This window comes from Dicentrarchus labrax, unplaced genomic scaffold (assembly GCF_905237075.1).
Source record: "Dicentrarchus labrax unplaced genomic scaffold, dlabrax2021, whole genome shotgun sequence".
Lineage (NCBI taxonomy): Eukaryota > Metazoa > Chordata > Actinopteri > Moronidae > Dicentrarchus > Dicentrarchus labrax.
Genome location: NW_026136718.1, coordinates 16,163,514 through 16,180,083, shown reverse-complemented (window position 1 = coordinate 16,180,083; position 16,570 = coordinate 16,163,514). Strand labels below are relative to the sequence as shown.

Here is a 16,570-nt window from a genome sequence, read left to right as displayed (position 1 = left end):
TCTGTCAGTCCATGTCTCTGCCACAGCAGATTAGCTCTTCACTAAGTATCAGTAGAAAGCACACCTTAGAGGGCATTAGATCCTCTGAAAAACATCTCTAGAGCTCAAGCTCTTAACATATGGGTACCAGGAAAAAAAAGCTTTGTCCTGATATCCCTGCATTAGTGCTACAAAACACACATTGACGAGCAACGAGGAAATAACTGCTGATATTCAGAAAAAATCCTTTCACTCAATAATGTATAAGTCACCCCCATCAAAGACAGCAAATCTTTTATTATCATTTGGTTCCTTTATAAATCCTTGTGCGGAAAATTGCTGCTCATCCCATTAGAGAGATTCTGGAAAACACAGAGCAGATTGAACAAATCGTGGAGGACCCTCGCTCGCTCTGTGTGATAACAAGAGACGGAGGATCAAGCCTCAATTTGGGGTCCGTCTCCTGGGACAAATACCAGGCTTTTCGTAGACTTAAATCAAATGACATCTTTAATTTGGTCTTGTGACGTGACAACAATCCAAAAAAGAGGCTTCATTTTGTGGTGAAACTGAAAGTGTGTTAGTCTTGTCTGAAAGTGAAACATTTCATGACATTACTATAAAAAGCAGCTATCAATAACATCGTGTGAAATGTGTAATACATGTACTTTAATAAATAGAATACATACTATATATGTAAAAACAACAAAATAAAATCATCTGCAGGAAAGCAGAAAACATTTTGGACTTGAAAAAAAGAACCCCAAGAGGACGGCGGATAACACAAAGTCACTCCAATAATGTCAAAATCCCAATAAAAGAGGGAAGAGAAAGTAGGAATAAATACCATATTTCCTACAGATTCAGTCTCAAGAAACAAATTAAATTTGAATGAATTGAATCAAAGTTTGCCCCGAGTATGCTGAGTGGTGACGGACAAAGTGTCAAAAATAGTATGAGGGTTTGGTTTCTAAGAAGAAATCTGAAAAAATTAAAGACATACCGAAGTTCATCTTTGACTTCTGGCACTTCAACTGTGCTTTGTGAGAATTAACCAAAGACCTGCAGTGTATCTGCAGAGAATGACAAACCATCCAAATCTTCTCTGCACACAAGCAAAATGCAGCTTAGTATTTACATAAAATTATTTACTTATTGTACACCAGCAATAACATTACAGATTTGCCATGTTAAGCCCTGAGTCCATGGCATATTGCTGAGCATTAATGCTGGGCAGATTTGGCTATCTGTGATTAAATCCAGGATAAACATTTTTCCTCTCCTCCATCTCTGTCCTTCCCATCTCATTCCTGTACATATGTTTAATCTTTAAATGACATCTCTCCCTGACATTAAATATCTGTATTCACTCTTCATGTGAAACAGTAGATTTCTGATCATACAGGTACCACTGAATGAAGTGACGTTCATTCTTTCTCCTGATGAAGGTCTACAAAAACATCACAATTAAATGTTATATTGCAGGTTAGACAGTGTGCGAGAGTTTATTTATTAACTTCTGATCTACTCATTCCCAGTGTTGTAGTGGTGCCTGAAGAAGTGGGTCTACTCTTAATTTATGCCCCAAAGTTTCATCCAGCAAAGGATAAACACCCTGTGTTATAAACAGTGACGTGTGAGAATACTCTAACTTGTGCTGTTTTACTTCGGGGAATAATGATCATTATGAATATAACATCAGGTGCAGATTTTGCAATCAATACTGGCCCACAGATGGGTGAGACAACTACATTTTTCCTTTCTCAGATCCACTAAAGCAAAGTTTAGTCTATTCATGGCTCCATTATAAACAATTTATCATTGTCATTACATGATGATTGTATTGTCTCAACCATTAAAAGGAATCCAGCTGGAACTGTTTACTCCACAGGAGGGGTTCACGATGTGCTGCTGGAGTTCAGGATCCACAACCAAGATCAGCATCCAGATGCAGACCTGATCCCATCTCGACGCTCCGACCCAGGGCTCGGGCTGCATTTACCCATCTCTCGTTCAAGTTTCTCTCTCAGTTTGTGGAAAGCGGGCCTTCTGCGTGGCTCCTGCTCCCAGCAAATCTTCATCAGGGAATAAACACCAGGGGGGCAGTCCTCTGGAGCCTCCATGCGATAGCCCCCCTCCACTCTCTCCTTCACCTCCTTCAGAGACTACATGAGCCGGAACCACAGGAGAGGACGGCAGGATCAGTGAGGACAAAGAGGGAGAAGTGGTGACATTAGTTTGTGGTACAAGTGGATAAATTCAGAATACTAAACAGTGAATTAAACCAATTTATTTAGTGGAGTAGTTATGACTTCTTTATTATACTGTATATGTTCTCCCCCTTTCTACTTTTTCTTTTGGTCTCTTGGCCCCTCTTCCTGCCAACAGATAACAAATTACCAGGCGCAGGGTTTAATTGAGGGGAAAATAAACTTGACCCTAATAAATCAACCAGCGTATATGTTAAACAGGCTGTAATTAGGAGGTAATCATCTGTATTTAAAAAGACACCGCCTGAAATAAGATGCAAAAAGACACATGTAAGGTCGTGCTGTGCTAATTGTCCCTTCGATTAATGCTGCCTGATCTCTCTGTCCTCGCTGAACCACAGGCCAAATGACAAATCACCTCATGTGATCAGGGAGCAGGGATTACATGAGAAAGACTATGACAAACAGAGCTGTGTTTAAGTAGCATAGTTTCTTTCTCTCCATTACAGTGTCAACAGGATCCAGTCTTCGTGTGACGTCAATCTCTGACCTCTCTGTCTCGCCGACCTGCTCTGACGTCTACATGAATGCAGTGGCGGAAGTACTCAGATCCCTTACAACTGACATGGTAAAGTACCAATGCAACAGTGTTAAAATACTCCATTACAGCATTAGATTCAGTAATATTATCCAGATATACTATAAGTCTAATACTATAAAAATATAAAGTATCAAAAGTATGTACTCATTCTGCAAAAAAATCATGTATGACATTACCCAGATTATTAATACTGATGCATCAATGTGTACAAAGTATAATGTATAAAGTATAAATTTTATAGGTAATTTAAATACTTAATATAAAAAGTGGTTCCCACCCAAGAGTCAGAGTCATAATATAGATCTGAGGGGTTGTGAGATGATTAATGGAAGAGGAAAGTTCTGCTACACAAATGTTCTGATCTCTTGGTGAAATATTGGAGTTTATTTCTTTGGATTTGAACAAGGGATGCATGATAATTATTGGGACAGATCAATTATTGTCGAATAACATATTATTAATAATATAATAATTATTTTATTATAATAATAATAATAATTTATATTATTATGAATCAGCAGGATCATTAAATTACAGCTGATAAATAATCGGTCCATAATGATGATAATTTATTTTTAATTATTATGCAAAATGATTGATAGGTTTTATGTTCTATGAAAGCTAAAGTATGTTTGTAACTTAAATGTAAAAAATAAAAGAACATTTGAAGAGTCAGAAGTGTTGTTAATAATAATGATGTTAGTTAGAGTTGATTATAGTTATTGAATATTAAATCATCCATCTTTACTCACTATATTTTAGCCTTTCTTACCTTCAGGGGTGTAAAAACTACAGGTTATGAACTTCCTGATGAACTTTTTAAAATACAAAAATGTTCCAGTTATCAGTATCAGCCATGAGAAGCAGGTAATTATCGGTTATCATATCGGCTTAAAATAGAAATTCATATTGTGCATCCCTAATTTGAACAGTTCACATTCAAAGTGGGAAGTTCAGAGGGGGAAAAAACACTAATATAATATTTAACAATGTGAATTTCATAAACTTATGTGGTTTATTTTTTATTATCTTATTCTGAAAAGTAACCGCATTTGTCAGACTACTGTAGTAACTGAAAAGTACAATATTTCACTCTGTAAAGTAGTCTATGATTCAAATATTCAAGTAAAGTGCATCAAAACTGTACTTCCTGTACTTCAGTACTTTAGTAAATGTACTTAGTTACATTCCACAGGTAAAGGGTACCTTCCTCTTCCTTCCAGCACAGTTCATAAAGCAGATTATCTACTTGCTAAGAACATTACGGTTACTTTCTACACGTTATCCTGTCACAATGTACAGCAGCAGCAGAGACACTAAACCTCTAGCCTCACTGACGCACTGCCACTGTAGCTTCCTGCTCAGACACAGTAAATCCATTCAGAGATGACGGTCTGACGACGGATCTGACCCCTGAGTCTGGCAGCTTTCCAATGACGCTGCTACTACGTGACAGAGACGTGAATCCTGACATGACATGGAAGTCGCAGTTATGTAACAAGCTTGAAACTCATTCTTGACACGTTGAGGACAGTGACTCAGTCAGTGAGAAGCTTATGTTGCAGATGTTTTTAATGTTCCTTTATTTCTTAAACTAAGTTTCTTTAGTCGTGAGCACGGTGAGAAAGTGGTTTTTTTATTATTATTTACTCAATCAAACAATGTATCAAATCTAGTGTAATAGATTGTGAATATTAGATCATTTCACAGACAGAAGACTGATATTGGGAAGATGAGAAGATAAAGTTTGCTAGTTGCCCGGCAATAGTCCCGCACATAACCTCCCATAAAACTACAACTTGTAATGTACGAAAACCCAATAACTTTGGTTTGGGTATTGCTCTGTGCTAGGCTTGTCTATGTTAAAAAGACAAGCACATTTTGAAGATGGTTTAAATATAAAAGCAACATATACATATAAAGCAAGTTAGCAAAATGTTAGCTAAAAGGCTAGCTAATCAACAGCAAATTAGGTAACTTAAGATGTGACAATATATGTACATATGTAAATACAGGAAAGTTGACTGAGGTTTATGTAAATGTGTTTGGAGTACAGAGCAGAAAGAGGTTGGTGGATTTTATATCCTTCGGGCTGAGCCAGGCTAGCTCTTCCCCCCCGTTTCCAGTCTTTGTGCTAAGCTAAGCTAACTATCTTCTGACTGTTGCCTCAGCTGTAACTTACCTGCCTGTAATGTGCTGAGTGCCGCACATTATAAAAATACATTATTAATTAATAAATTATAATATATACTGGCGCTACATACCATCTTAGGGTAAGGTTGACGACCATAAGAGAAGATCTCCCAAAGAAGAACACCGTAGCTCCAAACATCTGACTTTGTGGAGAATTTCTGCACAATGGGAGCAAATGTATACACGTAATTAATAAATTCCCTTTAAATTAAGTGAAACAGCAGCGTATCTTTATTTTATGCACAATGACTGTATTGTTACACTTAAATATCACAGAGAGGCAGAGACAGATATAGAAATATAAGAACAAAAACAAACTCAAACTGACCTCTTTCTTCAGAGCTTCGGGGGCCGTCCATTTGACCGGCAGTTTGACGTTATCTGACACCTTCGAGTCCACCTTGGTCAGACCAAAGTCGCTGACCTTGGCCATGCTGTCGTCAGAGACCAGCACGTTACGAGCTGCCAAATCTCTGTGAACCAACTTCTTGGACTCCAGGTACTCCATCCCCTCACACACATCGCTGACCACATAGATAGTAAACACACAACAAACAAGTCTCATTTTAATTTTGTACTGTGAACACACACACACACGAGCGAACAACACAACGTCATGTATATACAGATATAAAGCAGTTTTTGCATTAAGATTGTCTTTGAAGTTTGAACTCACAGAGCGAAGTGGAGCAGCTGAACTGGGTTTACGACCGAACGTCCTCTTGTCCTGAGAAAGTTAACGAGGTTTCCCTGAAACACAAACACACACATACACTTATTATAAAATACTTGAATGAGATTTATCAGTTAGAACGAGGGGGGGTAATGTTTTGGTGCTGCAGTATATTTGTAAATGTGTTAACCCAGCGATAAACAAGTTATTTAGTGCCATAAAGTCGTAATAGGATGTATATAGATATAGACTCGAGGCCCAGCAACCACAATGAGCTTCCGGATTTGGACCTAATGTCATTAATCAGGAGAGGAAGGCAGACTCTGACTCCTTAAAGGTGCACTGCAATCATTGGCATGTTATTGCATCAATGGTGGCTTCAAGTGGCAGCAGGGCATTGTGTAATGTGACTTTTGGAGGTTAAGGTTACTTTTACAGTCTCCCATAGGAGAACAATTGTTTTGGATTAGGGGAACTGCTGCATCAAAACCAAACATCACAATAAAACCCTCATAAACAAAACCACATGGAAACAATAGCCTGAGATGAAACAACCAAAGCAATCTGTTAAAAATGACAAACATCTGCATCCATCCTAAAGCATACACATAAATTAGTACTTAACTTATAAACACATGCCTACAAGCAAACACACGATCAGTGAAAACCTGCAGTGCCGCTCTACCCTCTGTCTCTCCTCCAGGAGAAAGTAAAACAACCCCAGTAAATAATAATAACTCTCGCTAGCTGTACGTATAACTCTTATTTTCTATTTCTATTACATCCTGTATTTTCTATTCTATGTGTATTTTCTCGTCTCTCCGGTGTGGGAGAAAATAAAGTCTGTCTGCTGGTGGTGAATTTGCAGAAACAGGTAGATATATTCATCGCTCGTGGCTCCAGCTTCTTGTTTAGAAAGAGGGTTCCCATCGCTGCTATTTAAGAGACGCAACATCGAGCAGATTTTCCACCAGTGACTCATGTTGACTTCTGAAACTATTCTGGTCACAGAGGTCAAACCTGTTGGGTTCCACTTCCTATATATGATTTTATTTTGTTTCACTGTGTAACGTAATATTTATTTAATATGTTTACTATTTTTATTATTTATTCTTGTTTCTGGTTGTTATTATAATTAAGATTAATTTTCCAGCTTAGAACCAGTGATAAATGATGTGTTTACTGTACCTTTGTCATGAGCTCTGTGACAATATGAAGCCCTTTGTGAAGAATGACCCCCAACAATCGCACCAGGTTTTTATGCTGGAGTTTCCTAGAAGAGTGAAACAACATTAAAAACACAATAAAAATAGTTACACCAATACATTTAATTAAAAATGATATGATCACTTTCACTTTCATTTAGTGGCATCTAGCGATGAAGTTGCAGATTGCAACCAATATGAATACAGCTCAGCAAGTGTGCTTGAGATACTACGGTGGCTGTGAAACAAAAAACATGAAAGGCACAATCTGCAGCCAGTGTTTAGTTTGTGTGGACTACTGTAGAAACATGATGGTTCAACATGGTGGACTCCACATGACAGGACCCACTCCCTCTGTACATAAAAACGTCTCATTCTAAGGTAACAAAAACACAACGATTGGTATTTTCAGGTGATTATAAACTAACTATTTATATTATATTACGTTTCTGTCAATAGACCCTCCTAAATGTTACACACTGGACCTTTAATACACACCTCGTCAAAATGTTTTTTGTGGGAAAAGTGGGAAAAACATTAAAAATGAGCAAATCTTCAGACTCACGTCATAACTGTGGTCTCCTGCATGAAGGCCTGAGCAGTGACATCACATTTAATGGTCTTTACTGCCACCCTCTGGCCCATATACTCTCCTTCATACACAGCTGGGGTTGACAATCACACATCAGAGAACAACAACCAAGACAGCACACACACAACAACAACAACGCAACTCTTACAGACACTTTTTCATTATACATGTTGCTCTTTTCCTCAACACGTCAATAAATGTTGATATGCTGATAATAGTGACGGTAGATAGAATCAAAGAAAGCTCACCACCAAACTCCCCTTCTCCGATACTCTCCCCCAGTTTGAGCTTCGTAATGTCCAGCAACCATCCAGCTGGAGGGGAGACATGAACAATACTGTAAACCCGACATATACCATCACATGCTATCATAATCACTGTTATTATATTCAATTACCAATAATCCATTTAAATATTTTATGAAAAAAGACCTTATTTACTATTTAAACTACTTACTTTTAGACAGCTCCAACTCCGCTGACTTGGTTCCATGTTTTTGTTTGGGCTTCAGAAGAGTTGTAGCAATGGAGCCTTTGTTCTTTGAGTAAAACTAGAGACAGAAAAACACACAACAACAGATATTGACCACACACATTCAGTCAGTTTCCTTTGGTAAGCGCTGATAAGATGATAAGAGTCAAGGATCTGTTTTCTAAGTCTGATCTAAATGTTTTTGAATTAAGAGCAGGTGGGAGAAAAGTTTAGTTTATTTTTTCTTTTGCCCGGAAATGTATTTTAATTTAAAAAACATTACTGTAATGTAACATAACTTGCTAACATACATTATATGTACCTTGTGTTTAAAGCGCACAGAGAAATTAAAACAAAAAATGCTTTTAGTCCTCTTTAGAATTTGGGGTAGTTTTGCACTTTAGCCTCTTGTGACAGAAAATGAGTATTACAACAACACAAACAAAATAGGGCTGACCAACAAAAAAAAAAAAATATTTGCACGAGCTAGTATTACCATGGGATCATGTGATTTACAAACACACATCTGTGTTCTGTGCAGCGATTTCAGTACTGAAAGGTGGAGAAAAGTCTGTGGAGACAGCTGTGGAAACCGCTTCAGAAACCGCTGCATTCACTGTAATAATAACTTTACTAATATTACACATCAATGACCTGTATGACTCTTGCAGCACTTCTTCCACTGTGGCTCTGTTACATTAAAATACCAGTTAAATAAAAAAAACGACCCTAATTACAGAGGGACTAATATTACCTAATATTATAGGACCTTTGTGTAATTTGCGGTGGAATTTTTGGACGAGGCAGATTTGCACGGGATTAAGATCACAGACGTTCTCCACAATTATAACAAATCACATCAGGTCCCCTGATACTAGTAGTCCCGTGCAAACAGGGCTTTAGCAAGATTATTCTGGCAGAATGTTTTTTTTTTTTTTTAAACACAGGAGAAAAAACAATTTAGAGCAGACATATAAAATTAATCACCAGATTATTTTCTTCTCTTGCCTCTCAGGGCTTCCGTAATAAACAGGAAAAAGTTTGTTGTAAAGTGTTTTGTAACGGTTGACACAAACATCAGGTTTATGAATGTACAGTAGATATTATTATACAGTTCTCTAGATAATTTGAGCCCTGCAAGAGCCTTCACAGTACTCAGGAAGCCAGTTGCACTCTGGGCAGGACAGTGGCTTCACAGAAAAACAATGAAGTTAAACCCCTATTTATCTTTAATTAGCACCACACAATCTATGAACAGATACTCTTCAACTTTTCTGTTTCCTAACCACAAAATACAAAGCATCAACGGGCGGCAGCTATTGTACCAGTGACACATCAGAGGCTCGTTTTATATTGTCAGCAGTCTGCCAGCAGTGAGACATTTATAACATGATTCAGGCCAAATATTCATATGAAACGCCTTCAGTCTGCTTCCTCGCAGGAATCAGTCAGCCAGTCTGACTCAGGCCTGAAGCCATCTGCGGCTCGCTGATAAGATACTGCTGAACAAAAGCTGGCCGTCTCTGTTGAGTCCACATCCAAAACCTCACGGCAGTGAAGCTTTGGATGCACCCTCACATAAACACAGGCCAAACACAGATAAACCGTAACAGGACTGCGTTTCCTGGGCTTTCCTGTTTTCTGCTTAATTTTGACTCATGCAGTGTATATTTTTACACTGGTGTCACTCATGCTGATGGGTTTTCACACTTTGGCTGTAAATACAGCTGGCATCGGAGTGCCGAGGACTAGTAGATTTGGATGGATGAAATTTTGTACAAACTTTCATGGTCTTACTGACTTTGGTGATCCCTGGACCGTGTGTTTGGATTGCTATGAAATTTGGTGAACACAGTTGTTGCTGCAAAACAAATGACAATCCAATCACCCTCAGTTATACTTTGTGTGGGAGTTCTTTACTTTTACTTAAAGGTCCAGTGTGTAACATTTAAGAGGATCTATTGGCAGATATGGAATATAATGTATGTTTTCATTAGTGTATAATCACCTGAAAATAAGAATAAATATGTTACTTTAGATTGAGCTGTTTTTATCTTATATTTTGAACCACAGTGTTTCTACCGTAGCCCAGAACAGACAAACCAAACACTGGCTGTAGACATGTTTTTTGCCATCAGTATTAAGTTGAGACAGTTTCAGGACCTTATAAAAACTCCCTTTAGTAGGTTTAAGTACTTTTTCACTGTGTCCCACTAACGAATGTTAAATACATTTTAAGCCACACTGGCAGTGAAAGGTCAAGTGAAAAATTAATGAGAAACAGTGAGACAATGGAACAAAAGAAAGGTGTGAAGTTGGCAGCTGCAGCAGAGCAGCTGGTGGGTCTGCACCTTATATATACTTTCATACGTCTGCACCTGCACGTGAGCAGAGACATTCTGCATTTAGCTCACACTCAAAACATACATGTTGAATGCTCACTGGTTGAGTGTGTAGTCTCCCCCGGGTTGGGCCTAGCTGTCAGTGAGCAGTAAAACAATGCACAATAATGCACTAAAATTAAGGACAACGCCACTGTGCGTTATGGTTAGCATTACTGTACCTCGGCCTCATCTATAACTGACCTAATACACGTTAAGAGACCCAAATCAAACAAATCACGCTGTTGATTGCTGGTGCATGCTGGGTCTGGCAAAATGCTACAATTCTCACAGTTAAAGGGACTTTAACATTTGTTACATTTACTTTAGACACAGCTGGGACTGTAACACCTTCTTCAGTGGAAAATGTTTGGTTGGTAAGGACTTTGTGGTTTCACAGTGGTCACAGAATGACATTCAGACAGATGAATAGGCTACAACAACTACAGAGAGGGACAAAGAGGGAGCAGTATGTAAGAACTGTGCTGCTGTCTTTGATGTGTGTTTGTGGCTACCATAGCTATGGAGTTTATATTGTATATACATCTCTGTGTTCTCTGTTCTTAAAGTAGCAGTTATTTTTATTATTTTCTGGTTAATTCTGGTGAGGCTATTCAGAGGAAGGGCGTTGTGTGATTATAATTGTTAGTCAGTGATATGCACAGGCTGCAAAGTCAACACAGAATGTATTGTTGGTTTGGACATTAGGGCTAGGTGGCGTGATGTTGTTTGTTGACGTTTAATGCAGTTGTAGACCAAAAGAACTTGAATTATTTCAATTTAACGGTAGCATCATATATGACTAGATAAACTCTCTATATACCCTAAAATAAACTCTAAAATGTCCAAGTACTTATTTGACTTGAGTAAAAGTTCTTTAAAATAACAGTATTCTTACTTCAATATAGTATTCTATGACTCTTTCCATCCTACGTAGCATGCTAATCGTGTGATTAGATGACTCAAACCACTTGCTTGCTGAGGTGGTTCAGGACGCTTTTGATCACGTCTTCTGTCTGTGAGGCTTCTTGGGCCACAAGAATGACTGCCTACTCAACTAGTACCAACGAAACACGCTGTAAGGTACCTGAGTAAGGAGCAACCTTATAAACTTTGTAAAACGCTGTCTATAATAAATTCTTAATTTTTTTGGCCTTCTTGTAAATTCAGCAAACCTTCAACATAAAGTACCTACTCCTCACTCACAAAGCCCTCCACAACCAGGCCCCCTCCTACCTTGCAGACCTGCTCCATCACCTCCGCTCTTCCGATGCCAACCTCCTGTCTCCACCACTGAGGACCAAGCATCGTACCTGAGGCGACAGAGCCTTCTCCATTGCTGCCCCCTCCCTCTGGAATTCTCTCCCCAAACAAATCCGAGACTGTACTGATACAGCCAACTTTCAAATCACTGATCAAAACCCACCTTTTCAGAACTGCTTTTAATGTTTAATTCATTGAGTATTGTAGATAAGCAACAGCGTATTTGGTCTTTGTACACGGAAATGATCTAAGTGTTCACTTTTGATCAGATCACCCAAAACTCATGTTAATGCCAGTGTATACAGGGCCACAGAGCTGCGTGCAAAGCACAAAATTAAGATAAGGTATGATTGACTTTATTGAGTGGTAACTTCATCCACTGCAGTATTTTGTTATTACAATTTTTTTGTGGAAACTCCAGCAACAGAAAGAAACTTATATGTGAGATAAATCATGTTTTAGCTTGTGGGTTTCATTTGACCACAAGCTAAAACATGTTAATCTCACAACAAAGTTGTTATTTCTAGAACAAGTGTTGTTGGAGTTTCATTTGTCCATGCACCTTGGAAGTAGGTGAAGTTCCCTTCTCTCTGTTCTGGGTAAAGACAGTAGAAGTGGAGCTTCTTACCTCTATCATGTCAATGAGGTTGTAGAAGTACTGTGTGTTATCGATGGTCAGCTTGTTGTCCTGATAAATCACGCGGTAGTGGATGACCTCTCCGGAGACGCTGACACACAGGACGTAGTCTCCGGGATGGCGGATGGACTCTCGAACGAGGTACAGACCATCCTCTGCCGGCTGCAGCTTGCTCACCGCCTCTGGACCGGAGATCTTCCCATGAAACCAACTGGTTAAAGACAGCAAAGGGTGAGCCACAAAAATATACACATAACAAACCTGTGATCATACTGATACATTATACATCTCAAATAAGTTCAAGATAACTTGCAGATGCAAGAACAGGCAGGACGTGAAAACATGTCAAACATTCAGTGGTTCACTCGTCAGGAAGAGGAAGTTGAAGTGATTAATTCTGAGAAAAGGTTTCTTTGCACCAGTGTGGTCACAAGTGGTTGACCAAAGCAACGGCTAAAGTTAGAAACTAGTCTGCCTCCATGTGACAGTCACACTGCTTGTAAACTGCATGTAAACGTGCATGTGATGACACACAGTTGGGCGAAAAAAGGGTAAAATTGAGAGGACGTACGGCATGAGGCTGAGGCTGGGGTCCACACGTAGAGCCTCTCTTTCACGCACATTGGTGGAGTTTATGAGTCCCTCCTCTCCTGTGGTGTTGTGTTTGGCTTTGTAATAGCCCTTCTTCTAGAAAAGAACAAAGTTTGGTGTCAAAAATAATGACTCTGAGAACAAACGCAGTCTGTAGCTCCATTCACAGGCAACAGTACCGTGCTTGTGTCGATAATAGTGAGGATGTCTCCTTTGTGGTACGCCAGTTCTCCTGGTTTTGGTTTCCTGTGGTCCCCCTTGGCTACACACTGCGTACCGGCAGCCCAGCTCATCTGCAGCAGCAAAGGAAAAATAACAAGAGACCCTGTAACACCCTGTCTGTCTGATATTAAACAGGATGATTATATATATAACATTTCAAAGACCCATGTAGTTTGTTACTGATGATGGGGAACAGAGAGACACAAAGCCCTGTGGCTGCTGCGTTGAGTTTAAACTTCACTGTTGATTTCCATCTTTAAAGAACTGTTTCATTTAAACTCAAATAAAAAAATACAGATTTTCTCATTATTCATTAACTATTATAAACTCCATTCTTGTTGTTGAATAAAGTATTTAAATGGAACTATACATAAACGTGGCTACACGAGCAGATACCGGACTCCAACGTCACCATTCCCGGCTTCCAGACGGTTTGAGCCGACAGGGACACCACTGCGACCGGCATGAAGAAAGGAGGGGGACTGTCCGTGCTCATAAACAACAGGTGGTGTAACCCCGGGCACATCTGTGTGAAAGAGCGTGTCTGCAGCCCGGACATCGAGCTTGTCGCCGTCAGACTTCGTCCATGTTATCTGCCACTTTCCAGTGTTATCACCATCACTGTCTATATTCATCATCATCATCCTTCATCATCATCACTGTCTATATATTCCTCCGTCTGGGAAAGCAGAAGCAGCGTGTGACGTCATCCACACTGTGACTGCAGGACTACAAACGAAACACCCGGAGGACTTCATCATCATCACAGGAGATTTCAACTACGTTTCTCTCTCATCCACACTCCCAACCTTCCACCAGTTTGTCTTCTTTGCTGCGGTGTCCTGGGGTGTGGGCATCAAGGCAAAGGACGCCAACAGACTGAACAAACTCATTAAGAAGGCTGAGTCTGTTGTTGGCTCTAAGCTTGTCACCCTGGAGGAGGTGGTGGAGGAGAGGATGCTGGCAAAACTGCTGGCAATCATGGACAATCCCTCCCACCCCTCTACACAACACTGGACAAGCTAAAGTGCAGCTTCAGCAACAGACTCTTTCAACCCCGCTGCAATAAGACTTTCTAATAATAACTGACTCTTAATCAGCTCCTATAACATTAGAATTTCCCTTCGGGGATAAATAAAGTATTTCTATCTATCTATCTATCTATCTATCTATCTATCTATCTATCTATCTATCTATCTATCTATCTATCTATCTATCTATCTATCTGAGGTGTACAGAGGTGTAGTGGTGGCTGGAGAAGTGGATATAGGCCTACTCTTTATTTATGCATCAATTTACTTTTTAAAGCGGCTATTGTTATAAACAGTGACATGTAAGACTACTCTTGCATATTTATCTCAGCCAGGCAGTGAGGATCATTATGAAATTAACATTAGTCACAGGAGAGGTGCAGATTTTGCAGTCAGAACTGGCTCAGAGACTAGTGAGACAACTACAACACATCAGAGGGGATTTACACCCAATGCTTACTGGAAAATAAATGGGTATATGCTGTAGACCTGCAGTACTACACAACTTCACAATGTCTATATTGGACCTATAATCAATGTCAAATTACATAATTCTTTATAGGAAACTTCCCAGGAGATTGTTAGGACCAAAAAAATCAACAGAAAGAACATTTGTCCCTGGTTTTATCCTGTAATCATTAATGATTAAGTTCCATGTTTGACACGTTAAACTCTTGGTTGCTTAAGAGTTTAGAGATTTAACAGATCTCACTCACAACTTTGAGGTACTTGTACTTTACTTTTTTCTTTTCACGCCACTTTATAACCTCTACAATTTGGAAGTGTAATAAGTATGAAGTACAATACTTTATACTTATAGTACAGCTTTAGTTACTTTACATATGAAATTAGAAGAAGCTAAAAGGATGATTGAATAGAATTTTGTCCTATTATTTGGACAAACAAGCACTGTGACGATGTCATTTTGGGCTCTGGGTAACTGTGATGACATTTCTCACTATTTTCAGATTTTCTTTCAAATTAAACAATCAATCGATTAATGGAGAGACTAATCAGCAGATAAATTAGATTAGTTGCAGTCCAATACAAACTAGGCTATAAAAATGAGCTCCACCTATAACAGTAAAATCCAATTAATCCGTAAGTAACAATAATTTAATGTATCATGTAAAAGTAATATTTTAATGCATTACTTTAACATGTAACAGAGTATTTTTACAATGTATTAAGTATTCATACTTCCGCACAGAGTTGATACATTCAGACTGTAGTTTTTTAAAGATTTTGAACCACAGGAGTCTACATACCTTTGCCATGAGCAGGACAGGAGGGCTGGATAATTCTGTTTAACACCTGTCAAAGAGGACAGATGTGGACACATTAAACTCTGTCCATAGTACACACACATATATAACAATCCATGTAATAATATAAGAAGGCCTACACACTATTATCTTCCTCGATAAGAGTAGCTGCTGTCGAGGAAACTCACAATGAGGCTCCAACAAATACAATAAAGCAGAAAAAAGCTGCTCCTGTCGCATAAATTAAAAGTGAACCACCGGACAGCTCGCCCAGTCTGGTTTCGTGTCGACATTAATGTTTCAGTACCTGCGGCTGTGTGGACAGATGCGGATCCTCCTTCTTCTTCAGGACAGCTGCTGGCTCACTAAACTGAAAGGAAACATCACAAGAACTGGACTTTCTAGATCCTCCGCAGCCTCCGTCCGAGCTTCGTCTCAGTCAGCGGTGATATTTTCTGTCAAATTTCGTTATTGACACAAACAAAAGCGGGAACCGAATCTGTGGATATTTATGAAGCCAGACATGTAATGCAGCTGTGGTGTCAGTCTGTCACTCCACTTCCTCAATATTTATTTGAATCATTATTCATGAGGCGACGCGAGAAGTGACGCTGTGGGTGATTTCTTTTCCTGTGTAATATCGAGTCAAATTTGATTTATTTATTCGCCCCTGGGGGCTTTACAGTCTGTACAATATTCAACATCCCTCTGTATATTACAGAAGTCCATTAGCGCCAGTAAAATAAACAAATAAGATGAAAAAATAGCTTTAATAAAAAAAAAAAATTCTTCAGAACAAGTCAAATTACTCATAATTCATAAAATCGTAATTATGATATTTCATCTTTGCATCTAGTAATTTGGACTTAACATTAAGGTTTTTTTTTTATTTTACTGGCAGAAATGTGTTTCCATATTCTTTAGACCCACAATTCAGGTAAGGAAAAACCCCCCAACCCATTTTAAGGACCAGTATGTAGGATTTAGTGGCATCTTGTGGTGGAGTTAAAAATTGCAACTCTGTCACAACAAGAAATACGGTGGCTATGAAATGCGCAAAGTGCGTAAAAACGCCCCCATCTAGAGCCAGTGTTTGGTTTGTCCGTTCTTGGCTACTGTAGAAACATCAACATGGCAGACTCTGTAGAAGAGGACCCGCTGTGTCTGTAGATGAAAACAACTCATTGTAATGTAACAAAAACGTAATGATTGCTATATTCAGTAGATTATACACGCTGGAAAACATACCTATGAAT

At 38.9% G+C, this 16,570-nt stretch overlaps 1 protein-coding gene across 3 annotated transcripts; it reads right to left on the bottom strand.

Annotated features, from left to right (window-relative positions):
• Positions 1–256: 256 nt before the first annotated feature.
• Positions 257–15,879, bottom strand: matk (megakaryocyte-associated tyrosine kinase). Of its 3 annotated transcripts, none has more exons than XM_051377191.1 (13): positions 15,622–15,879; positions 15,318–15,363; positions 12,976–13,089; positions 12,777–12,889; positions 12,197–12,416; positions 7,910–8,003; positions 7,702–7,767; positions 7,427–7,526; positions 6,845–6,929; positions 5,660–5,733; positions 5,312–5,507; positions 5,055–5,141; positions 257–2,144 (listed from the first exon to the last, which is right to left on the bottom strand). In XM_051377191.1, the coding sequence occupies exons 2-13, from the start codon at positions 15,324–15,326 to the stop codon at positions 1,917–1,919; spliced, it is 1,386 nt and encodes a 461-aa protein (XP_051233151.1). In that variant the 5' UTR covers positions 15,327–15,363; positions 15,622–15,879; the 3' UTR covers positions 257–1,916. The 3 variants fall into 3 exon arrangements, with proteins under 3 accessions (XP_051233151.1, XP_051233149.1, XP_051233150.1); XM_051377189.1 differs by having other exon boundaries at positions 12,777–12,892; positions 15,622–15,878; XM_051377190.1 differs by lacking the exon at positions 15,622–15,879 and adding an exon at positions 15,459–15,598 and having other exon boundaries at positions 12,777–12,892.
• Positions 15,880–16,570: the final 691 nt, after the last annotated feature.